General features: G+C 44.2%; 1 protein-coding gene across 4 annotated transcripts in view; it reads left to right on the forward strand.

Moving 5' to 3' along the window:
* Mthfd1l (methylenetetrahydrofolate dehydrogenase (NADP+ dependent) 1-like) overlaps positions 1–25,342 on the forward strand; it is a 194,190-nt gene that overhangs the window by 50,715 nt on the left and 118,133 nt on the right. For all 4 annotated transcript variants that reach the window (XM_006512449.4, NM_001170785.1, NM_172308.4 and 1 more), the window contains exons 12-19: positions 4,789–4,925; positions 7,084–7,130; positions 8,626–8,733; positions 9,683–9,757; positions 11,610–11,712; positions 18,167–18,243; positions 24,225–24,365; positions 24,594–24,662. In XM_006512449.4, coding sequence (XP_006512512.1) covers positions 4,789–4,925; positions 7,084–7,130; positions 8,626–8,733; positions 9,683–9,757; positions 11,610–11,712; positions 18,167–18,243; positions 24,225–24,365; positions 24,594–24,662 — 757 coding nt within the window. The remainder of the gene's footprint in view (positions 1–4,788; positions 4,926–7,083; positions 7,131–8,625; positions 8,734–9,682; positions 9,758–11,609; positions 11,713–18,166; positions 18,244–24,224; positions 24,366–24,593; positions 24,663–25,342) is intronic.

Below are 25,342 nucleotides of genomic sequence, written 5' to 3' on the forward strand. Positions count from 1 at the left end.
TTCCTTTTTAATAAATTGTAAATTATATATTCTAAAGAATTGAGTTTTAAGTTTATAATTTATTATTAATGTTTGAATGGCATACTCGTTTTATATACATAAGATTGCACAAAAAAGTCTTGGTTGAAAGAATTCACAACAAAAGTAGCATTAAGCAGCCTTGTGTTAAGCCATGCTTAGTACAGTGCACCTTTAGTTCACTGCTTGGAATGCAGAGGTAGGCAGATCTCTGAGTGAGTTCCAGGACAGCCTGGTCTACAGAGTGAGTTCCAGGACAGCCAGGGCTACACAGAGAAACTCTGTCTCGGACAGAAAAAGAGACAGAGAGACAGAGACAGAGAGACAGAGAGAGACTGAGAGAGAGACAGCCAGAGACAGAGAGAGACAGGCCCTGTGCCAGAGACTGCTGACCAGCATGGCTGCTCACACCTTCACTTCAGTCCATCCTCAGTACACATTGCTCTACTCCACACTAGCCCCTTGCTGGCATGACTCTGTGTAGCCCAACTGGAGCTAGCATACATGCCATGTTGTAAATACAACTGCAGGCTGAACTCTGAGTCCTCAAGAGCAGATTAAGCAGCAGAAGAGCAACTGTTCTTTTTCGGAAACTATGTCTTAAGCCCTCTCACTTCATACAACTGTTAGAGCCGCAGTGAATGGGGTCTTCCTTTCTCCTCTATTCAAAACCAAACCAAAGCACAAAACAGCCCATGAACTGATAGTGATGAGTGCAGAGCATCCCAGGCAGAAATCTACTGCCTCTAGAGAGCCAACACCACACTGTATTCTATATGAATAAACAAATTCAGGAGTCAGGTGTGCTGCATGCCTTTCATCCTAGCCCTTGGGAGAGAGATACATAGAGAGTGGAAGTTTAGGGCCAGCCTGCTCCACACAGCCAGTCCCAGGCCAGCCATGGCTGCATAGTGCGATCCTGTCTTAATGAATTAATTCTCCTTCAGATACAATACACAATGTATTCGTCAATGTGTTAAATAGCTTTGGCAGCTGACTGACATTAGACCTAGTTATAATCTAAAATAGAAACTAAATTTGACATAAAAGTCACCGCCCTAATTTTACTTTTAGTCAGATGAAAAGCCAGAGGAAAGTGATATTATCAACTATTACATGCACTGTTGCAGTTTTTAAATATATATATAAATGACCCCTAAATTTAGAAGAGAATTATTTCCCCCTTTTTGAAAATCTCTTTTTATTCTGAAAAATAATGTTGACGTATTGCATAAATGTAGCATAAAGAAAAATCAGAAGGCAATAACTTATCTCATTACTCGGGAGTGGGTTTTTTCTCTTCTATTTTCTCTCAGTATTTTACCTTTTTACCCATCCTGTTTACACTTAAAGGTCGACCTATAAATAATGTTTGTGTCCTGTCTTTTCCACTGAATTCTATAATGTGAATATTCTCCCACACTTTAGAAAATTCAGATACCCAGGGAAATTTTCAAGAAACCTAAATTGCCATACATCCCATACTGTACATCTCAATCTAATGTAAATGTGGGTTAAAAATAGCAACACTGAGATGCAAATATGAGAGTCAAGGTTTTATTTTTTAAATTGTTAATAACTCAAATGCAGAACAGATTCACACACACACACATCTATCTAAACCATCCTTCAGACTGTAGTGTTCATCTTCTCTGGGAATCATCTGTCTCTCATCAGATACACATCTCGTACTGTTTACACCTACATGTGGCTGCCTCTATTTGCTTCGCCTGACAAAATTAAAAGTCTTGGGCGCCCACGGAAATACGCCAGAAGATTCTGAGATGCTGAGGCACTCTTGAGTTTTTAGTATTTTCCCAGTTACCTTAGTGAAAAGGAATTTTGTGTAAGGACTTGACATGGGTTGCAGCTGGTGGCCTTTTGAGTGTATCTTGGGCCCTGTAGAAGATTCTAGAGTTTCCGTGAATTCATCAGACAGAGTCGTTTTTAAAAGTCCAAACTGCTCTGTGAATTTCTCACTGGAGGAAAATAAAGATCCATTGCCAAAGTTTTGTTTTCTTTTTAGAGTGCCAAATACCTGATTTAAATGTCTTTAGTGCTTCAACCTGTGTGTTGCAATTTAGAAATAACTACTGACTTTGTAAGAGGTTCCCTTTCTCCCTAAGTAGCCATCTAAGCATCTGTGCGGGGTTTTGTTGTTGTTGTTGTTGTCGTTGTTGTTTGTTTTTCAAGTTGAACTAATGGCAGAAGAGGAGTCGGGTCACTAGGAGAAACCAGTACCAACAGAGCCTTTGAACTCTTCCCCTCCGTCAGCTGTAGTGGGAAGCACAAGCAAATGGGCTGTCACGTTTATTGTCAGATAGTAAAGGCTTTTAAAACCCTTCCAAATCATAAAGATGCCTGGGGTGAGTGATATATTATATTTATAGCTGTTTGCACATGTAACTTTGGAGTTCATGGTCAGGCTATGGCTGGCTGGTGGTGCCCTGTTTGATACTGTTTGACAACATTCAAGATTTTAATTGTGCTTCAAATCTTCACCTCCTGTCTCTGCGTAAGAAGTCCCTCTGACATTTGAATAAATGTCCTTCCAGTTGCCACAAGAGCATCTTGATAAGTCTCTCCTGTCGTTCACAGTGAACAGTACTTAACCAAAGAAAAGGCTTCATGGTAATGTCAGATGCTTTTTGTTGTTCACGGGTGCCCTAGGCAGGGGACAGCGATGCAGGAAGTGTGGCCATTTTCCTCCCCTTAGCAACGGGACATGTCAGAATTCTTATTATCATGTCATCTGGAAGGTCATAAAAATCACCTGATAACTGTTGTAGATTTGGTCAAGCAACAAGAACTTGGAGCCGTTGAGAAGAACTCACAGTTAAATTCCCATATAAAAAAGAACCTTCACAGAGGCAGAAAGAAAACTGAGCTTGGAATTACTCCTTTTAAGACAAACTTGATGCTTTGAGCTCAGAGCTACAGATATGGGGAAAGAATTAAACCAAATTTTGATATCAAATACAGAGATGGGGCAAATAAATTTGTGTTATAGCTCTCCTTTTATTGCTTCCAATAAATACTTCCTACTTTGTGATTTTCCTGCCTTGTGTTCATTGGCAGCAAACTGAGCAATCCTGTGTTTCCAATTAAGAATTGGATGGATGGCTGAAGTTTGAGGTCATCCCTGGGCGTGTCTCCTTCTGCTCTGCCAGCGTATCCTTGGGAGAGAAAATGGAATCCCCCATGTGACATAAGGCACAGCACTGGTCCCTCCCTTGCAGAATCTTTAGGTGCATGCAGCATCTTTGCAGGATCTTTGATTCTGTGGGCTCCTCACCACTTTCATTCGGGTTGTATCTACAAAAGTATGAAGTTGACTCGGAGTCTTGTGTAACAGTTTCCACTTTGACTTCACTCAATGCTGTGCTATTTAGACTGTGACCTGGGCATTTCCAGCTTAGTTCATCAAGTAGCATGTAATTGGGTCATCAAAACTCTCTGCCATGTAGTGGTTCACAGTGGCCACCTCGTCATCCTCCTCCTGCTTTAGTCCTGGATGACTCTTCACCTCTAAATGTATTCTGTCTTTCTTAGCCTCCTTCTGAGCTATCATGCCCTGCCTCCTTCTCCATGTTTCTGTCTTTGACTTCTTTTGGTCTCTTCTGCCTATTTCCCTAAAGGAAAACCCATCCAATGGCTCTAGCCTTACTTTTGTCATTGCTGAGCGATCTCTCCCCTGGGGGAATCTTGTCCTTTGAACTGTTGACTATAGTCACAATTTCACAGACAAGGGCATAGAGAGCAGAACCTTGTCTTCAGCTCGCTCCGCATTTCATCTAGGCACCATTTATCTGGTGGTCATGTCCCAGCTTAGATGCCAGGTCTGGAGGAAGCTCCCCTTGATGTTCCAGAGCATGTGAAACCAAATGCTCTTAATACGGTGCCTGTCCTGATTCCCCAACTTGGTGTTTATCACAGTTGCTGTAATCACTGGGTTATCTCTGTCTCCCATCAGTTAGAAGTCCTGGGAGGGAGACATAGAGTCTGACATGATCGTCTTTGTGTTCCAAGGTCTGGCCCAGTCCCTGACTCAAGAGAGTGCTGAATAAATATTTACTATAGGAGTGACTGACTGATCGAGTCACCGGGGTGTTCTGAGGGATCTGAAGGCATGCCTTCCTCCTTTGATAACAGCACCAGATTTTGGAGGTTGGAAAACTCTGTCATTAGATTTGCTATGGCTGAGTTTCCTAGACACCCTGACTCATACCATTTAACTCTAAATGTATTCTGTCTTTCTTAGCCTCCTTCTGAGCTATCATGCCCTGCTTCCTTCTCCAGGTTTCCGTCTTTGACTTCTTTTGGTCTCTTCTGCCTATTTCCCTAAAGGAAAACTCACCCAATTGCTCTAGCCTTACCTTTGTTATAAGAGCTGAACCAACTCTCCCCGGGGGAGCTTGCCCTTAGAACTGTGCTCCTTAACCACTGAGCCATCCCTCCAGCCCTGGTTTCAACTTTGTTAATGGCTAGCTTTGTGTCACTCCCAAAAATGAACCTCATCAACACTGTTACCTAGTAACTTTCCTTTTGGTCATGTTGCCTTTCATTTTTGTGCCTGTGACATTAGCTTGAATGTGGTCTGTGTGCTATACCTGGGAACACTCCAAGAAACCATGGTATCAAGTACATTGGGAGAACGCTGCTCACTGCCTACAAACTCAAATTTGAATTTGAAATCTCAGCTTGGTTTTACTAAGGTTGTCTTGGGAAGACAATTCAATTCATCCCTCTCCCTCCTCCCCACCAAATTAGGATCACGCCCACCCCGCTCGGAGAAGGGAAGAGTACAGTCACCATCGGACTAGTGCAGGCGCTGACCGCTCACCTGAAAGTCAACTCCTTCGCCTGTCTGAGGCAGCCTTCTCAGGGACCCACTTTTGGAGTGAAAGGTACTTTCCTTCACGACTAAGCTAGTTCTCGTGGAAAAATTAGGGGAAGTAAAAATTCAAAATCAATATAATGTATAGGGATGGAGTTAAATGCTTTGCAAAAGAGCTGGGTGTTCATTCCTCTACGCCCCATGAACACTCAGGACATAGCAGATACCCCAAGTTGAACCTCTGAGTGTGTAAAGCCATGCAGAGGTTGCTGCAAGGTGGGGGCATCTTCCATGGAGCCCCCACCTACCCACCCCGGAAGCTGGTCCCGTGGCTTCATTACTCTGGCCTGCTGCCTCCAGCAGCGTCTCCTCTATCATCCCCACCTCCTTCACCAAGCGATTTGAAACATTGCCCATCTTATCAGGATCTTATCATCTCAGCCTCTTCCTGTACACATATGAGCTCTTCAGGTCTGGCCCCAAGTTGCAGTTCGTGGGAGTTGTTCTGTGGGGCCAAGGAGCTCTGGAGACGAAGCAACTGGCTGCGTCCAGGGCTGTGAGGAAATTCCTCCCTGGCTTAGCTGAACACTAAGTCTGGCACTTCCCTCCATTACTCGCACTCTGCTGATTTATCATTAAGTCACTCCCGGCCCTCGCCACGGCAATTACTGCGTGTTCTTGGCAGTTTGTGGTCTTTAACTGTATTTTATTTATATCGCTATTACAAATATTAATAATTCCTAACCCATTAAAAGTACTGATTCCTCCTGGTGGGCCATGCCTTATAGAGCTGACTGACCGTGAGACTTAGTGCTGAGTGGCCGAGGTTTTATTCGTGGCTGTGTATCTCACTTCTGCGAAGTCGACAGCCAGCCTTAAAGTCTATGAGCCACATCTGTAAGTGCAAAAGGGCTTCTAGTACCAGGCATATCTGGCTATGGTGAGACTTAGTTAGGATAACATGGAAAGGACAGGGTATAGTATAAAATGGTGTCTGCTTGTGAGAAACAAGTGTCTTCGATATAGAGTAACTAATATAATTTTTGTCTGAGGTATTCATGGCCGAGTGTTTTTGGTTTTGTTGTGGTTCGGTTTTTTTCTGTTCCTGAGGATTGAGCCCAGCACCTTGGGCATGGTCTCACTGTGCAGAACAGCCCAGCCTCAGGTTTGTAGATCCTCCTGATCTTGTCTCCTGAGTGCTCCACCATCTCCTGCGTGTTCTACCAAGCCTGGCAGGCAGTTTTGTTTTTATTTCATGTATGACTTATATGAAACATAAATATCCCGATGTATAAAAGGGTTTTTTTTTTTTTTTTTTTTTTGGTTTGGTTCTTTTTTTTTTTTTTTTTTTTTTTTTTGAGACAGGATTTCTCTGTATAACACAGCCCTGGCTGTCCTGGACTCGCTTTGTAGACCAGCGTGACCTCAAACTCACAGAGACCTGCCTGCCCCTGTCTCCCAACTTTTGGGATTAAAGGTGCACACCCCACACCCAGCCCTTTCCTTTTGCTTTTTGTTGCTGTTGCTCTTGTTGTTGTTGTTAATTACATGTATGGGAAGGCTGGAGTTGGGGTGTTAGGGGGCCTGTGCAGAGGTATTCTAGACTCCTGAAGCTGGAGTTACAGGTAGTTGTGACCCAGCTGGTGGAGGTGCCGGGAATCAAGCTAAGGTCCTCTGGAAGAGAGCAGTTCATGTCTCCAACCCCTTCACATATGTGTTTTATAGCACTGGCATTTGCTATATTGTATTTAGCCTTTGGGAATGTTTTTTTGTTTCTTTTCGGAAGTTTGTTTGTGTGGTGCTAGGAACCGAATATAGGACTTCATGAATACTAGGCCAATGCCCTTCCACTCAGCTATATCCCAGCCCTTTACTCACAGTTTTGAAAGCAGCCTTCTTGCTAAGTTGGCCCACGCTAGCCTCGAACTCACTCTGTTGCCCAATAGGTCTTGAATCAATGATGCTCTTCAAAGCTTCCGTGTAGCTGGGATTGGAGGCCTGCTTTCTTCAGAAGGCACAGGTCTTTTCTTTTTAAACAAAGAAACAGAAGGCCTAAAATGGCATCTCTGGAAACAGTGCCCTGGTTTTGTTTTATTTCTGTTCCGGGTGAACAGAATCTCTGGGCCTGAGCAGGCCTCCTTGTTGAGTGTGAGTAGCATCCTTAGGTCTGCATCTGTCCTGTAACTGAACTTGGGGACTCACTAAACTGTACTTGCTGTGTTCTCTAGGAGGAGCTGCAGGAGGTGGATATGCTCAGGTCATCCCCATGGAGGAGGTAAGGTCATGAGATGCCCAGCAGGACACCTGACACTGGTGGCTACGTACAACACCTATGTGTGTGCCACTTGGTGTGAAGATTCATGTCCCATTCATATGCATCTGTTTTCCTGTAGCAAATGGGTGCTAACCTAGTCCCTTTATAAAGTGTGTGTGTGTGTGTGTGTGTGTGTGTGTGTGCGCGCGCGCACAAGCATGCTCACACACATACCAATCATTCTGCCTTTCTAAATTCCATAACAGTTTCATGTTCCCAGGCTTCTGTGGACTCAAGCCCATTTTAGATAAGACAGTGAATGTTGTCCCGGGTCCCATCAGTCATCTCTTAGACTACCAAGATCAGAAAGTGATGCATGGTTGATTCTACCCAGCGAGGCCACAATAAAATCATCTCAGAGAAACTGGGCAGTAAGAATGGATGGCACTGATTCTTCTTTCTCCACGAACTCTCTTCATCTCCCCTGCCTCCCGTGCCTGCCCAGGCCTCCTTTCCCTCAGCCTTGCTCTTTGCATCAGCCGCATGGGTCAGTTCCGAGTTCCTCCTAGGCTCTGGTCTGAGCAAGACCCTGTCCTTCCTGCTACCTGTCTCTCAGGCATAGCAGGTCTTGCTTCCTGCTCCATATTCTCTCTGTCCTGTTTTCTCTTCTGTGTGGCTACCTGTGAGCGGAAATGAGTGGAATTTTGGAGTAAAGCAGAATCTTGGGCAGGGTAGTGAGGACGAGGAAGGGCAGAGAATTCCGTGCATGGGAAAAGTCTAGTCAAGAGGAATCAGGGAGCCAGTTCAGCTCGACATAATGGGCTTGCTTAGTGCTAAGGTTAAAGATGTGAAACCCATCAGAACTTTTCCTTGGAGGTTTGCAGGGGCCAGTAAGATGGTTTGACCACTAAAGGCACAGGCCAGCCAAGCCCAGAACCCAAGTAAAGGTGAAAGGAGAAAATCAATTTCGTGAGGTTGTTCTCTGACTGTCACACGCATGCTGTGACATGCTCACTTCCTCTCTCCGCCATATACACATTATACATACACGTTAATAAGTAAAACCTGAATGACTTCATTTTAAAACTTAAAGCTTCCAAATGATAGGATATGTCAATTCTATAAATAATAAATGTGTGTTAATACACAGCTAGATTTCAGTAGTGTTTGCTCTTGTTCCATTTTTACTGTTTAAGCCTTGTTTCCTTCCCTTGTTTGCTATAGTACAGTTTTCCAAATTTAAATAAATAATTGATAATGAAGAAATCATGAGAAAGAAACTTTTAGGCCCATCAGAATGTGTCATCTTTACCCAGAGGTTGGAAGAACTCAACTCTTGAGTTCTTTATCTATTGGCAAGTTGGAGGCCCTGACCTTGATTTTCTGATGTAGGCCATCTTGTCTCAGCTCATGATAAAGACAGATAATTAGCATACTGTTTTATTAATTCAGGCAGTTCCTGAAAATGTCCCTGGCTGTATGATGCAAATAGAAAGGTGTGACATTTGATTTCTAGTTCAACCTTCACCTGACTGGGGACATCCATGCCATCACTGCCGCTAATAACTTGCTGGCCGCAGCCATCGACACGAGAATTTTACATGAGAGCACTCAAACAGACAAGGTGAGTGGGTCCCTTGTTAGCCATCTCTGGGTTTTATCCTGGAGTCCCTGCATCCTTAAGGACTCCGTGAGAGACTCTTAGATCCCATCTGCTCTCTAAAATCGCATTCAGAATTTGCTGAGTTTTACCCATATCCTCACTTCCAGGGGAGGAGAATTAGACTTTAGTCAGATTCTCTGTTGGGTCTATGACTGTTGCAGAACACTGGGAGAGCTGTGGTATGCTGGTTAGGATGTTATTCGAGATGACTCTCCTCAGTCTCGAAGATCATCGGCACAAGCATTTGTTTTTCCTGTAGCCAGAAACACTGGTCCATTCTAACAGAAATGGAACTTGGGTTTGTTTGTTTGTTTGTTTGTTTGTTTGTTTGGGGAGAGGTTGGGACTTCCAGTAGCGAGACTTGAACCTAGAGATTTGTGTGTGCTATGCAAGAGCTGTGGCGGTAGACAGCCAGCCATCTGTAAGAGTGAACTCACATGCAGCAAGCCTGAACCAGATTCTAGCTTCACATGCATGATATCCACCTGAAAGTGACAGACCTCTGGGTGCTAACTCTTCACTGGCATCTGTCATAGATGAGGGGTACTTCCTCCTGGTTTGTAAGAAAGGCCCCGACTTCCTCAATTATAATCTCCTAGTTCATCTTCCAAACAGAATTCGGGTAACTAGTTGATAAGTTGTTAGGGTACAGATCAAGTAGACTTACACAAAGTGGTAACGTATATCATTACCACATACATAATGGTAATGTATATTATTTCCACTAGGATTTATTAAAATGACAGAATTTAAATCAAGGCTGTTTATATTAGCCTTAAATATTAATAGAACCTGTTTGGTAATAAATTTAATGAAGGTTGTCCATCTATATGTAATGAACATGTCCAGTTACCAAGTTCATGGCTGAACCTAAAGCTCTGGTGGGTGGGTGGGGTTTTTATTTTCTTAGGCTCTCTACAATCGACTGGTTCCCTTAGTGAATGGTGTCAGAGAATTTTCAGAAATTCAACTTTCTCGGCTGAAGGTAAGATTTGACTTTATAGTGGTGTTTTGTTTTGTTCGTTTTTTTAAGAGAATATTCTAGAACCTTGACTTAATCTGGGTTTTCATATGCACCCTTGGTTATTAACCTGTAGGTCAGGGATTTTCAACCATCCTAATGCCGCAACTCTTGAATACAGTTCCTCCTGATGTGACCCCCGACTATAAAATTATTTCATTTGCTAGTTTATAACTGTAACTTCGCCACTGTCATGAATAGCAATGTAAATATCTGCTATGCAGGATATCTGATATGTAACACACACCCCCCCCCCCATGGGTCATGACCCACAGGTTAAAAACCGCTGCTTTAGAGCATAATAACTCAGAATATCAGAGTGAAGTCTGTAGATAAATCCCGACACCAAAGAGCCAAGAAAACAATAACATATTTTTTTTAAAGATCACACGGTTGAAAAACATCATTTATATTTTGTTCTACTTATTCTGTGTGTATGTGTGGAGGTCAGAGGACGGCTTCCAGAAGTCAAGTGTCTCCTTCCTCCAGGCGTTGAACTGGAGTTGTTGGATTTGGCAGCAAGTACCTTTTCCTCCTGAGCCGTATTCCCACCCCAAAGAACTCCCTGTTTCCTCACGTGTGCAGTAGGAGGGCTGCCTTGCTAACACCCTAGAGCACCCTCGGTAACAGACACATCTGTTTTTATGTAGCCTTTTCCTTCTGGAGAGAAATGGTTTCCTGTTTGTAAAAGTTCTAAAGCAGAGGTTCTGGATCTTTGGGTCTCGACCTCTTGGGCGGGGGGGGGGGGGGGGAGGGTCACGTATCAGGTATCCTGTATCTCTGATATTTACACTACAATTCATAACAGTAGCAAAATTTCAGTCATGAAGCAGCAACAAAAATAATTTTATGGTGAGGGGCAGACCACCACAACCTGAGGAAGAGTGTTAAGGGGTCTCGGCATTAGGGAAGTTGAGAACCACTGCTCGAAAGACTGATAAGGCAGCTTTGGGTCACCCTCTCGCTTGTTTGGTTTTTTTTTATTTGTTTGCTTGCTTTTTTTTTTTCCTTCCAAGTCAATTGCTACTGCCCTCAGTTGAAAAAGCCATTTTTTCTTAATTCTTCCCATTTTGCTTCCTGATGCTATTCACTAATTCTGTCCCATTCATCATTGCTTTCAAAAGACAACTGGGGTTAAAAAAGAAAACAAAACAAAACAAAACACCTTTATGGCATAATTTATACCCATTAATTGGCATTAAATATATTTTAAGTACTTTTTAGGATATTTTCTTTACAGAATTAAATTGATTAAAAGCTTTGTGTTGTTTTGGCGTTAATTGATTGATTGATTGATTGATTGATTAATTGATTGATTGATTTGAAGGGTTTCATGTAGCCTGACACACCTGCTTCTGCCTCCCACATGCTGAGATTGCATGAAAAGCACCTCCTTCCCCAACTTAAAAGGTTTAATTAATTTTTCCAAGTAGAATGTATTCTTTTGAAACTAAACATATACTTCATTTGGTATATACGTATGAAACAACTGGGGGAGTAACATATTCATGATGACTGGGGCAGGGGCGGGTCTGAGCTCAGCGTGCAGGGCCATCAATAGGCACCACAAGCCACACACCACCAGGCCCATGTGTTCATTGCGTGCTCCCCACTGGACCCCATTTTCAGATAAGGTTTTAGGGCCTTCACAGATCCCCAGTACCTTCTGCTTGCAGAAGACATTTGCTAATAGAATTTCACCTAAGTCCCAGTTCACTCGAGGCCTTGTGTTCGTTCTCAGGGACTTCGCTAGTTAAGGCGATAATTTTGATTGGGCCTGTCTTCTGTTCTTATGACATCTCTCCCCAATCACTAGAAACTGGGGATACATAAGACTGATCCAAGCACACTGACCGAGGAGGAAGTGAGGAAGTTCGCCCGCCTCAACATTGACCCCGCAACCATCACGTGGCAGAGAGGTAGGTACTGGGGCAACCAGAAGGCATCCAGAGAATGGGTTGGAACCCTGTCTCTTACATGCCAGTCTTCGACACTCAACCTTCCGTTCACAAATTCAATGAATAAAAACTACAGTCTTACAGCCGCCTCTCCTGGCTTCAGAACCTTACCATCTGGCTCCATTGCTCTTCTTTTTCACCACCTCGCTGGGCACAATCCCATTCCCCCCATCCTCTTTCAAATGGCTGAGGACGGGCTGTGGTGGGAACTCAGTGAGAAGGTTCTTGATGGGCAGATGCAAGGCTAAATACCACAGAGCAACCCAGCCTTCGTGCAACTGTGTAGGGAGAATTCTCTCTCCCCTCCTCTTGCTGTTTTTAAGGCAAGATTACTCCTTGTCTCTGTGAGTTCTCTTCCCCCAAGCTTGGCTTTCTTCCTCTACTTTTTAAAAGAGAATATTTTAAAATAATATTTTATATTATTCCTTATTTACTTGTTACATTCAGGATCTCAATGGGGTTGGGGGTAATGGGGAGGAAAGAATTGGGGATAAAGCATACGTTTTTTCTTTTTTAAGATTTATTTATTTATTATATGTAAGTACACTGTAGCTATCCTCAAATACTCCAGAAGAGGGCATCAGATTTCGTTACGGATGGTTGTGAGCCACCATGTGGTTGCTGGGATTTGAACTCGGGACCTTCGGAAGAGCAGTTGGCGCTCTTAACCACTGAGCCATCTCGCCAGCCCCTTCTTTATTTTTTTAATCGTATGTTTTGCCTGCATGTATGTGTATGCACCATATATGTACAGTGCCCACAAACAGCAGAAGAGGACGTCAGATCTCCCGGGACTGGAGTTAAAGGTGGTTGTGAGCTACCATATGGGTGCTGAGAACTGAGCCTGGGTCCTCTGCAAGAGCAGTAAGTGCTCTTAACTGCTGTGCAACCCCTCAGCCCTCTTCCTAATTTTTGTTTTTTTTGGGTTTGGTTTTCGGTTTTTTGGGAGGGTGGACATGAGTGTGTCTGAGTGTGTGTGTGCACACGGAGGCTAACATCCAGTGTCTTTCTGAACCCACAGTCAGACCGGATGGCCAGAAAGCCCAAAGGTTCCTTCTACTCTTCTTCCCTGGTGCAGGGGCATTGCTGGGTTTGATGGAGCACTAGGGATCAAACCCCGCCTCTCATGGTATGTGGGAAAGTTCATCAACCGAGCCATCTCCCCAGTCTCTCTTGTTTTGAGGCAAACTCTCCAGGTAGAGCTCTGGCTGGTTTGGAGCTTTTTATGTAGTGGAAACCATCCTTGGGTTTGCCTTAATCCTCTAAGATGTCTTGCCACCGTGCCTGGCTGTCTTCTCTACCCGTTCCCCAGTAGCTCTGAGCTCTCTAGGTCGCATTTACAGCATAAGCTTTTTCTCCAGGGCTGGCAAGTGTCTCTAGCGGGGTCCTGGGTGCGGATCACTCTGGCAGTCACACTGCAGGGTGGCTCAGTGCCCTCTCCAGACTTCCCTGCCTCCCTCTCAGCAGGGACATCCCTTCCTTTCCTGCACTCTCATTAGGTCACTTCAATGGAACAGTGGGCAAAGGACTGACCGTGGAATTTGACCTAGAGAATGGCCACCACCCTGCTTAGCTATGTGGCCTCGAACAGGTGTTGGTGCTCCGTGTTCTGGAGTCCGTGGAGTTGATGGTGTCCGTACTTTACAGAGGTGTGACAGTCACACCTATGGGACGCAGAAAGGATGAGATGACATATATTTAGACCTGGCCCCCATTCTCCCATCTTCTTTTAGAATATATTTAACCAAGGCCTGAATCAGCACGTTCTCATGCTTCCGTTTCCATTCCTTAATTTAGTAGGTTCCTAATGCAGAGATAGTGGCTTCCTGCTTCCTCAGTCAGCAGCCTTGGTGCTCCCACCCGGGCAGTAAAATCACCATTAAGCAATTTGTCTTTCAGGACTAGTTTGGTGCCCAGTTTCTGTCTTCTGTCCACCAGAGGGCCTGTTTCATCCTCTCACCAGCCTTTTGGCCAGGCTAGTCTTCCTCCCAGGTTTAGCCACCATCCCTCACTTCCTGAGTTTTTTCCCCAATACCCCATTCAGTCAAGCCAGTAAGAACTGAGTGTCTCCCTGCAGCAGATCTTACAGCCAATAGACAAAGACCAAGCTTCTTTACACAAACCGCTTCCTAGGTTTTCCCAGCATAGCCCGGGTGGCATAGCCCGGGTGGCGTAGCCCTGATCCCGAGCACCCAAGACCAGCAGTGTTTCAAACTCCAGACATTTGGTGGTTTGGGCAGATAGCGCAGTAAGGACAGCCAAGTCTAAACACAAAGTTCATTTATTATATTTACGTCTTCCACACATAGCCTGAAGGATATGCTATAGATTTTAAAAAATAAATAAATAACTTTGTACATGGAGCTGTTTCAGGATATAGGGTTTTTCCACTAGCAGTATTATGTTAACACCCAAAAGGGGTTGGAGTTTGGATGCTGGGCCTGTAGTAATACTAGTCTCCCTCCAGGGAGGCTCCACTGAGAGAAATGTGAACGCAGGCAAACTCAGAAGTGCCTCCCTGTGACTCTTCGAAGGTAGCAGCTGTGTTATGTTGTCTCTCTGTGGTTTTGTCTCCTTCTAAGAGTGAGTTAAAATTCCCTTGAGCACTCTTGCAAGGATCTATTTTATTTTTTTAAAACAAATAATGTAAAGAATTTTGTCAAAGTGAAACATTTCACAACACTAATAACTGCTAATCATAGTTTTTGGTACATCTGATTTTTCTGTTTAGCTCTGTTACCATCTGTGTGTGTGAATTTTATTTCCTGCCCAATTCAATTACATCCTAAGGACATTCTACTTTGTTAGCTCTTTCTTAGGTTGGTTTTTTCTTTTTCATTTATTTTTTATTTCTCGTGGAGCTAAAGATTAAACCACAACCTTTGGCATGCAAAACATGTACCTCACCCTCAAGCTATATCCCCAACATTTACAGTGGTCATTTTAAGTGACTCTAGAATATTCCTTTGCAGGGGAGCCATGATTTGTATATACCACAAGTCTAAAATAGACCAACAAACAGTATTTTAAACAGCTAACATGAGTGTTTTCAGCATTTTGCCAGGCATTATTTTTTTTTTTCTACATTTTTTTTTTCTTTTAACCAGAAAGATCTGTTGTTAAAACACCATTGTTTGCAAAATGTGTAGTCAGCCTTCCCAGGCCTCTCTGAGCTCGTGTTACTCTGTAAATTGGCTTAAGGGGCCTTTTTGGTAAAATGAAAAATTAGGCAATGGAAATTAGTGTAGGTTTAACCATACTGAAAGAGAAACTTTCAGACCAGCTGGCATCCTCGCACCTCGGCCCCGGCCTCAGAAATCACCGCATAGTGCCTCTTCAGGGAGGGCCGGTGTGCGATCGGTTTCTCCATGAGAAGACAGGAAAGGACTGGAATGTTCTGCGGTTACAAATCAATTTTAATGAAAGTGACAGCTTTAAGAGTTATCCCAGAAAAATACAGACTTACATTACTGTTTGCAATGTTAAAGGGAAGCAAACTTTATTGCTTAGGACAAGCCACCTGGGCCAGAGGAATTCGGGCTGAAATTTGATAAGTAGTTTTGTTCCGATTAACGGGTTAGTATAATAATGAAGACTCCTCATGGATGAAGGTACAGGTAGCGTTTTCTGACTTTGAATAAGAACTAGTATAGCCTAGGCAATGATCGTGAAGGTTAAGACACTGGATTATTCCGGAAACATGTCACTGGCCTGGGGCGGGGCGGGGGGGGGGGGGGGAGGGGGTATCTCCAGACATGTATTATCCCCTAAAGGACAAGAAATAGGCTTTAAAATATTGAACACCCCAAAGCTCCAGTCTTTTAGGGAGCCCAACACCCCAGAAACCTCTTCCCCACATGTCCATCTCTCCATCACAGGCCAAGGCCACCAGTCCTGTTCACTGCCAGTCCCTGGTGTCTGCTTCCCACCACGAGCCCAGTGCCACTCTGACATCAGGATGCCGTAGCTTCTGTGGAAGCCAAATACTGGGCCTGCCGTGGTCCTGCACCTGTGCCTGGGCTCTGGCTCCTGGCTGGGATTGGTTAAAGGCTCAGGTGAACTCTGGGTGTTTCTGTGAACCCCACCAACACCATGGGCTAAAGAAACGACTTAGGACAAGTTACAAGTAAAGGAGACCACCCCAAGCCCCACTGCCTGCCTTCCTCCCGTGCAGGCACTCTGGTGCCCTCGCCATCTCCTCCCGGGAAATGTCAGGAGTCAAAGATCGGTGCCGCATGCACCTTCGTGACCCTGCCCAACCAGCACAGGACTAAGCACAGAAACAGTCCTCAGAACCTGCTCCAGATAGAAGCGAATCAGGATGTAGCCACCGTTAGCTCTGCCGCTTAGATGCCAGCTGTGTGTTTCTGTTGCTTTCTGTGGCGTTGGCCACATCTCTCTTGTAGAGTGGGTAGAATCTGGCGCTGAATTCACACAGCTCTTTTTCCCTGTGTGTATATACCCTGGTAGGTCACAATGCTCTACTCTGGCATTGTGAAAGACACCAAATCCAAGTGGGATCCAAAGTGCCATTTGGATGATGCTGTAGTTTGATCTTACCTCGTTTGCTTATCTTCCCTTTGTCAAACTAAACTTTGAATGGTTTGCTATAGACTTAAAATACATCTGATGGGGAAGTGACCTCAAAGTCTGTAGCCAACCATGTTTCTATACTACACGGCAAAAGAAAAAAAAAAAAAAAAAAAAGGAGATGGTTTATTTCATGTGACCGAGTGCCTAGCATCTCAGGAGTGAAGGTAGCTGTTAGCGCTACTGAGGTGCAGCCCGTTAACTTTGCAAGTGTTATTCTGTCTTTAAAAATAAAAGTTGGGGGCTGGAGTGATGGCTCAGCAGTTAAGAGCACTGGCGGCTCCTTCAGAGGACCAGGGTTCAAGTCCTAGTATTCGCGTGGCAGATCGCAGCTGTCTGTAACTCTAATTCATGGAGATTTGACACCTTCATACAGACATATATACAGGCAAAGCACTAGTACACGTGAAATTAAATAAATTTTTAAAAACTGGAAGTTTATATGTATTTGGCTGTGTGCGTGAGTGTGTGTGTGTGTGTGTGTGTGTGTGTGTGTGTGTGTGTGTGTGAGTTTGGGGGCGGGAGCAGAGACAGAGAGGCGGGGCCACGGACATGGCAGTGGCAGCTAGGGTGAGAGACCCAAGGGTAATTTGTGTATTATTAGGGTATTATGCGTTTAGTAAGTTGGATGGCAATTGTCACTGTAAACAGCCCTGAGGTTTTTAAGTCACAAAGATAAAGGAAGTGTCTAACCTGCCTTTGTTTCTTGGCATTATAAATGTGGTTTTTCAAAGGCAAACAGTTTCACAGACAAAAGTCTAATCCAGGACAGTTCACACAAGAAAGCACTTTACCTGACCTTTAGTCAGTCTCCTTCCATATTGCTGTTTTGCCTTTGGTTTCCTTTGTATTGTAGTGAACTGCACGCAAGCCAGCAGTCACCATGTTAACCACCCATAGCCGTACAACTGATAGCACTAACTCCATCCACCATGATTGCTCTGTCACCATTGCCTGTACCCAAAGCTTTGTCATCCCCTACACAAGTCCTAGACCAGCAGGTCTGCATCTTCCTGACGCTGCGGCTCTTTAATACAGTTCCTCGTGTTGTGGTGACCCCCAACCAATAAAGCTTTTGTTGTTACTTCATAACTGTGACTTTGCCACTGTTATGAATCATAATGTTAATATCTGATATTCAGGGTATTTGATATGTGACCCCAGAGGGGTTGCAAACCACAGGTTGAGAACCACTGCCCTATGCCCCTGATAAAATAATGTCCCTCTGCTGTTGGCCGTGGCTGCTCTGTGGATTTGCCTACTTTAGATCCCCCATTTGACCTCCTAGATCTGCATAACATTTCGGATGGGAAGCATATATCAAAACACTCGTTTGTGGCTGTGTAATGTCACATTGTGAGTTAGTCCATTCATCGATGGAATTTCCAGTCATCTCTAAGTCTCTAAGTTCACATTGTGAAAGGAGCTGCTATGAGCAGTGCGCTTAGGGGTTTTGAACAACAGGATTACTGGGCCATTTGGCTGTCATATGTATGAGAAACTAACTGACGTCTCCTTGTGACTTAGGTGTCATTGTAAAATACTTTCAGAACTACTTGTACTCGATACCCGAATCAGATGCCACCCAGCCCAGCCCACCCTCACCTGACACACCGTCATTAAGACACTCACCACTAGCATGTGCTGTGAACTGCACGAAAGCCAGCAGTCACCATGTTAACCATCCATAGCCGTACAACTGATAGCACTAACTCCATCCACCATGAAGCCAAACCTTCACTTTGGTTTTCAGCTCCTTTCTCAGCATTTCCCAGCACGGCCTGTCTATATTTGTTGATTAAATAACCTGCCTGTTCTCTTTCAGTATTGGACACGAACGACCGATTTCTGAGAAAAATAACCATTGGACAGGGAAGTACAGAGAAAGGATATTCCCGGCAGGTAGGTGGCGCCATCTTCCCGGAAGTATCTGCCCTTTCCTCACCGTGGTGTGCACAGTCTTTGCTTTTTGTTTCTGGTCCCCAGCTGCAGTGCTGGTGGCTCTCCCACTCTCTCAGGGTGGGTTTCCTGCTGCTCTGATGAGCTAGGACTTGGGAGAGTATCAGGATTGGTCTGGAAGTGACAGGTTCAGGAGACAGGAAGGTTCCAGTGTCCTCTTCCGTGTGTTTTTGGCTGTGTTTCTGGGTAGACTCATTCGGGAAAGTCCCATATAAAAGTACTGTATAATGATGGAAAAGTGAAAGTCTCTGATATATCACTCCAGTTTCATAAGCCCAAGGACAAACACCTACTTATTAGATTTAATAGTACTGTTAAAGACAACATGTGTGTGGGGAGGTGTGGGGGGACTTATGAGCTCTTCCATTTAATAGGTCTATGATGTGGAATAGTGGCACTTAGGAAATATAAATTCATTCCATAATTTTTTAGCCAGGCACAATAGCTCTCTGATTTTTTTTAACAGTAAACTCTTTCTTTGGAATTTTTTTTTAATTTATTGCCTTTACATTAAATTTTTATTAGTGGAAAAAGTTACTGTTATAACAGCCATTTCTCATACCAAATAGGTTTTGGGAACTTCTGATATTCTCTGAATTAAACGGTAAATAGGGGGAGATAGCTCAATGGGTGAAACACTTGCTGTCCAAGCGTGAAGACCAGAGTTTGGGTTCCCACACCCGCATTTATGTTGGATGGGCATGGTGACCCACCTGAAACCCAAGCACTTAGGAGACAGAGATGAGATACTCTGGGCCAGATAGCTCTAGTTGATAAGCTCTGGGTTCAAGTGAGAGGCTCTGCTTCACTGTATAAGATGGAGCGTGATCTACGAAGACACTCCTTCTTTAACCTCACACGTATGTACACATGCATAACACACACACTTGTGAAAGGAAGCCGAATATGGGCTTGGATCAAGAAGCTTGAACCTCCCTCCTTGCCCCAGACTCTAAAACTTTCACACACAACCAGATTTCATACAATCAGCATTCTCTGTACCAGAAAACAACAGTCATTCTTGAAAAGTTTGGGGAGGAATTGGATAAATGGAGAGAACAACCTAGAATATGGAGGAAGGACCTCTGAATGCAAAGGTGAGAGGCACCCTAGCTCTCAGACCAGGAGAAACCAGCAACCCTTTGGGGTTAGTGATTTGGGACAACACCTGGATGCTGCTGGGTGATGCCCTAACCGTGGCACTTACACACCTGGTCACAGCCTGGACATGGTGTAACTCGGCCTTGCGGTTCCTGAGTAGGAGTCCAAGGTTAGGGACGGGGCACTGCCGAACCCATAGGGAACCATTCATGTAGTAGTCACAGACTGTGAGTCCCAACAGGTGTCAGTCAAGTGTCACATTTAGAGAAAATGAACACATTGTGACCCCTTATTTGAAGAGAACCTTTGAAATGTGCGTGTTAAGCACCTAAAGGATAGCAATGGGCCTGGGAATGGCTCCATTGAAGGAGCCAATGGCAGGTCACCCTCCTAGGAGATGTAGGTACAGAAGCTAGACTTGTCTGACATTGTGTCCTCACATATATGAGAGAGAGAGCCTCAAGCTAGCCAGCACCTCACATCTAAAGAAATACATAGCATGAAAACTGGCCAGGCCTGGGAAGAGGAGCTCACATATCCACGGAAACAAAATAGGAGACCAGTTGACAGAGACTGAGCAGAGGGTGAATTCTCAAAGGGGTTAAAGAGCTGTAGGCCCAATGAGAGCTCACTGGTACTTCAAGACCTGTATTACGATATTAAAACTTATAACATGGCTATTAAAAACTGAGATTGTAGGATTAAGTATACTAGAGGTGCTTCTAGCTGAGGAAATCTTTAGAAATGATTCTCAGAGGAAACCAATACAAAAGCTTGAGAAACAGAAAGCACATATCTGGAAATCCTGAAGGCCATAGGTTTGATCCCCAAACCCACCCACCTTTGATTACAAAGATTCTAGCAGGGCGTGACAACGCAGAACTATAGTCAGCACTACTATAGGAGGCTAAGACAGGAGGAGTGCAAGTTTGAAGCCAGCCTTGGCTACATAGAGAGACCCTAGCTCAAAAGAAGTCCAAGTGGACTAGGGAGGTGGCTCAGTCAGTAAAGTGCTTGTTATCTATTTAAGCATGAGGGCCTGAGTTCAGGTACCCAGCACCCATGTAAGGATAATCAGGGGTGGCGGCATGGACCTGTAATCCCAGCACCGGGGAGGCAGAGACAGTGGAATGCTTGAGAACTGCTGTACAGCCAGTATAGACTAGTCATGGGTAAAAAAACATTTGAGGAAAACATTGATGCCAGCCTCTGGTGTGTGCACATGTATGTGCACACACACACAGGCAAAAAGAGCCACCTTTTAGTAGGCGTCTACAGAGCACTGGCCCTCAGAACAGTGGGCAATCTATTCAAAGAAGGGAACTTCTTGGCCTGAGGAAAGCAACATTTTTGTTTTAAAAACAAATACAGAGCAGAAAGTGGGAAGGAAAAAGAAGAAGAAGAAGAAGAAGAAAAAAAAACATTTCTGCCTGGAAACATCAGGCTGAAATTTCAGAACATGAGAAATAAAGAATAAACTCCTAAGTGCTGCCAACAAGAAAAGGTCCCAATTACTCACAAAGGAATAAAAAAATTCTCCATCAACAACACCAAACGCCAGGTGGCCTTGGGGAAATTCATTCCTCCTCCTGCAGGAGGAGGATAATAGAAGTTTCGGCAGGACGAGGAAACCAGCAGTGCTAACATGAAGCACATCAAGAAGAGCTTTAGAGAGCAGGAAAAATCCTCCCGGACTGACAGCCATTGACGGCCACCATAGAGCGAGGCCATCGCTGACAAAAGGCAGAGACTATGCAGGAAACAATACATCATTTTTGATATGTTTTAACATCAAGATCTTCAATATAAAACAGAAACATTAAGACTAGTGGTCATCTGGGACATATGACCCAGAGATTATTGTGCCTAAAATAAGATTGCTCAACCATTAATACTCAGATATGGCTCTTCCCCTGGCCACCTTATATCCCACCACAGTGTCCTGTCCCCAAATTCACCTCGCTTCAGCTGAATCCTGCACCTGAATCCCTTCCTGTCATGTTCTATCCCCTCCTTAAAGCAGAGTTTCGGGTTATGTATTCTATACTTAGGGCAAACATTTATCACAGTGAGTAGTTGGTGCCAGTAGATTGTTGAACAAATAAGACAAATGAAAGTTGAAAGATATGAAAATAAAATACCACTGTAAAATGGTATCTATGTTGCTACAAAGTAAGACAGTAGTGCTGCTAGCACCATGTGGGGCATCGCTGTAATCCTAGCGCTTAGGAGGCAGAGGCAGGAAGGTCCGTCCCGTCCCCCGGCCCCGTCCTCCCCCCGTAGGTTTGAGGACAGCCTAGTGTAATAAAGGGTTATGTTAGAGTGCTGGTTGCTTGATTTAGCCCTCAGACTCTATAGATCATCATCCTATATTAATAAAGGTAAAACTGTATGTCACTGGTTTCATTAGCTCATATAGATATATCAACCAGCTCACCAATTTCTGTTAAGGACCTGTGGGCTATTTATAGTGATTATCTCTCCTAAATAAATAGGCTGTAACAAACATGTTTGTGTTTAGATGTGTACTTTTCTGGTATGATTTTGAAGGTAGATTTCCAGGGTTGTAATTGCAGAGTCGGTGCACAAATGGCATGGATTTCTACATGTCTCTTCAGAAATGTTAAGTCCACTCACAGACTTAGCTGTGTTGTACACTGTCCTTTGTATTTAAATTGGTGGCTAACTGAGAAATAGTATAAACCTCATTTATCCAATTATATGATTGTAAAGTGTTTTATTTGCTAAACAACATTAAGATTCCTCTCCCAAGCACACTGGTTGGTAAATGAGCAACACTGACTCTCAGATAGCCTCAGTTGCTTAAATGATCCTTAGAGTGACTCAATTTGCATGTGAGTGTGTATATGTATAATCAGATTAGTGAAGGCTAATATGGAACTCGTAGGTAGCTCAGACTGGCCCCAAATTCATGATCCTCCTGCTTCAGCCTCCCAAATGCTGGAATTAGAAGCATCTACAATGATGCTGGGTTATAGTTTTAGAAATAAAACAATTCTAAGTGAAGTACTTGTATAACACATTGTAAATTCTACTTGATTACTACTTAGATCATATTGCAAAAGTATTTCTAGGCTCATGTTATGCAGAGACAACAGTAACATTTTGGTATTTTTAATGCAATATTTACAGTGTTATCAGAACCTAAAATTCATGCAGCAAAAAAATCACTTGTTTTAGAATGAGTTACATTGAGACTATAATCATTTAATATAGCTGTATTTAGCTTTCAGGCAATATTTTTTCAGTAAATCAGTGGTTAATACAATCTCAATCAGGAAGGAGCCAGCAAGCTCCTTCCTTCCTTCCTCCATTTCCTCATCTGTCTGTGATGGAAATAGGTAATAAAATGTCTCATAAGGTGATCCCACTAGTGCAGAGCTGTTTCCCCACCCACCCACCATCTCTCCCTCTCCCTCCCCCTCTCCCTCCCCCTCCCCCTCTCCCTCCCCCTCTCCCTCCCCCTCTCCCTCCCCCTCCCCCTCTCCCTCCCCCCTCCCCCTCCCCCTCCCCCTCCCCCCCCTCTCTCTGTGTGTGTGTGTGTGTGTGTGTGTGTGTTTGAACCTGTCTGACTCACACTCCCCGAGGGATCCAGAGAATTTAGCTAGAGCTTAACAAAGTGGCTTGGTGTAGATGCTTCCCCGGTGCCTGGACTTTTGCAAACTGAAAGAAGTACTCATTCCTTGTCTCTGCTCTTCGTTCCCACTGGACTCTGTACAGCCTGTTGTTGGAGCCAAGAAAAGACAGGAAGAAACCCTGGGAAGTTTTTGAAGAAAGTTAGAGCTCTCTGGCTGTTGTTGCCAGATACGATGGAGCCAGATCCTCACAAAACAGACACAGAATGGTTCCTCTCCCTTCCTGAGCTGCTAGGCTAAACCTATGCTGAGATTTAACTCTGAGGAAGCCAGCAAGATACTCTCTCTTTTTTTTTTTAAGATTTATTTATTTGTTTTATGTATATGAGTATACTGTCGCTGTCTTCAGACACACCGGAAGAGGACATCAGATCTCATTACAGATTGTGAGCCACTATGTGGTTGCTGGGAATTAAACTCAGGACCTCGTAACCACTGAGCCATCTCTCCAGCCCCAGCAAGTTACTCTTATCCTACCATCTTCTCATCTCTCCTGGACTCATATGCTTATAATTACATATCAATAGACCATGACTCAGTGGTAGAATGCTCTAGCATGCATAAGATCCTGGGTTTAATTCCTACCTCAACAAAAAGAACAGAGATCAGCAGGGCAGAGAGGAACAGAAAGTGACCTCCCTCAGAGACTGGTTGCTATGAATGGAACTAACTATTAGGTTACTGACTAGTTCATTCAGCATGAACTAAACACTTACTGGGTATTACAGGCTGCTGTCCCTGCTGGACATCCACAAGGAATCTTTCTGTGTGGTCCCCACCTTTGTGGCCAGACATTCTAGTGATAAAAATGCTCAGAAGACAGAAAATGACAGTAACACTCTTGGGGATGGGAGGGAACCAAACCTGGGGCTTCATATATATCAGAGCTGTGCCCCTGTTCTTCATTAGTACTTAATTGTTAGACTGAAGCAGACTACAGTGGTGTGTTACATTGTGCCACCAGTTTCACAGGCCTTACCCTGGCAACTCCTTGACAGAGGACAGTAGACAATGTGGGCAATCTAGAGAGGCCATATGCTGTGTCTCTAGGAAAGCCACTGTTCGTGTGAGCTGGCCCACAGGGGATAGCCCCCAACTATGACTGCTGGAAGTGTCCATCCAGTAACGTGCCTCAGCTGACCACAGGATCTGTTTTGCTGTCTGCAGGCACAGTTTGACATTGCAGTGGCCAGCGAGATCATGGCCGTGCTGGCCTTGACTGATAGCCTCACAGACATGAAAGAGCGGCTAGGAAGAATGGTGGTGGCCAGTGACAAAGACGGGCAGCCTGTGACAGCTGAGGACTTGGTGAGTGCTGCTGAGAGGCTCTGTCTCAAAATAAAAAGGAATGTATTTTATAAGCATAGCATTCTCACCTGGTTTGCCTTGACCAGCCTGGGGTGGGACAGACATGGGCAAAGATAACAATTCCAGGGGCGTGGTCAGTTTGGTGATGCTAATCTAGGAAACAGTAAAGGGGACAAATCAGCCATGGTCCCAGTTCTCCTGATTTACGTGTCTTTTTCTCACCTGTAGGGGGTGACCGGCGCTCTGACAGTTTTGATGAAAGACGCCATCAAGCCAAATCTGATGCAGACCCTTGAAGTAAGTAGTTTTCCTTTTATTTTTTTATTTATTATTTTTATTGATTTTTTTATGTGTATCTAGGGTGGGGTGCCACATGTATGTATATGCACATATGTGGAAGTCAGAGGTCAATCTCTGATATTATCCCTCAGCTTGGTGTTTGAGTCAGGTGCTGTTCACTGGCCTAGAGCTCACTAATAAGGTTAGATGACTAGCCAGCTAGCACTCACTTGGGTCCACCTGTCTCTGCCTCTCCAGCACTGGGTCCCTCTCCTCCCCTCCCCTCCCCCCCCCCTCTCTCTCTCTCTCTCCTCTCTCTCTCTCTCTCTCTAACTTCTGGAATTCAAACTCAGATCCTTCAGGTCAGGGACCTTACTGACTGAGGTATCTGCCCAGCCCTGTTTTTTGGTTTTTGGTTTTTTTTTTATGATTGTTTATAGCATAGCATTTGCCTTTGTCGGACTTACTGTAGATTACAAGGCAGTATGAATACTCCTGGCCAATGAGAGTCTAAATGAAAATTTATCAATTCATAGGGATGACTTAAACCCTGGATTTGGTTTCACTGACTAGAACAGGAACATCGAAAATAAATATCTGCCTAATACAGCCATGGGTGGCAGTGCCACATTTATGTGACTTTGTCTGTTTTAACTTTTGAAAATACTTCATCTATCATGTTAATTATAAATTGTTTG

The sequence above is a fragment of the Mus musculus genome, chromosome 10 (assembly GCF_000001635.26).
Source record: "Mus musculus strain C57BL/6J chromosome 10, GRCm38.p6 C57BL/6J".
NCBI classification, from domain to species: domain Eukaryota; kingdom Metazoa; phylum Chordata; class Mammalia; order Rodentia; family Muridae; genus Mus; species Mus musculus.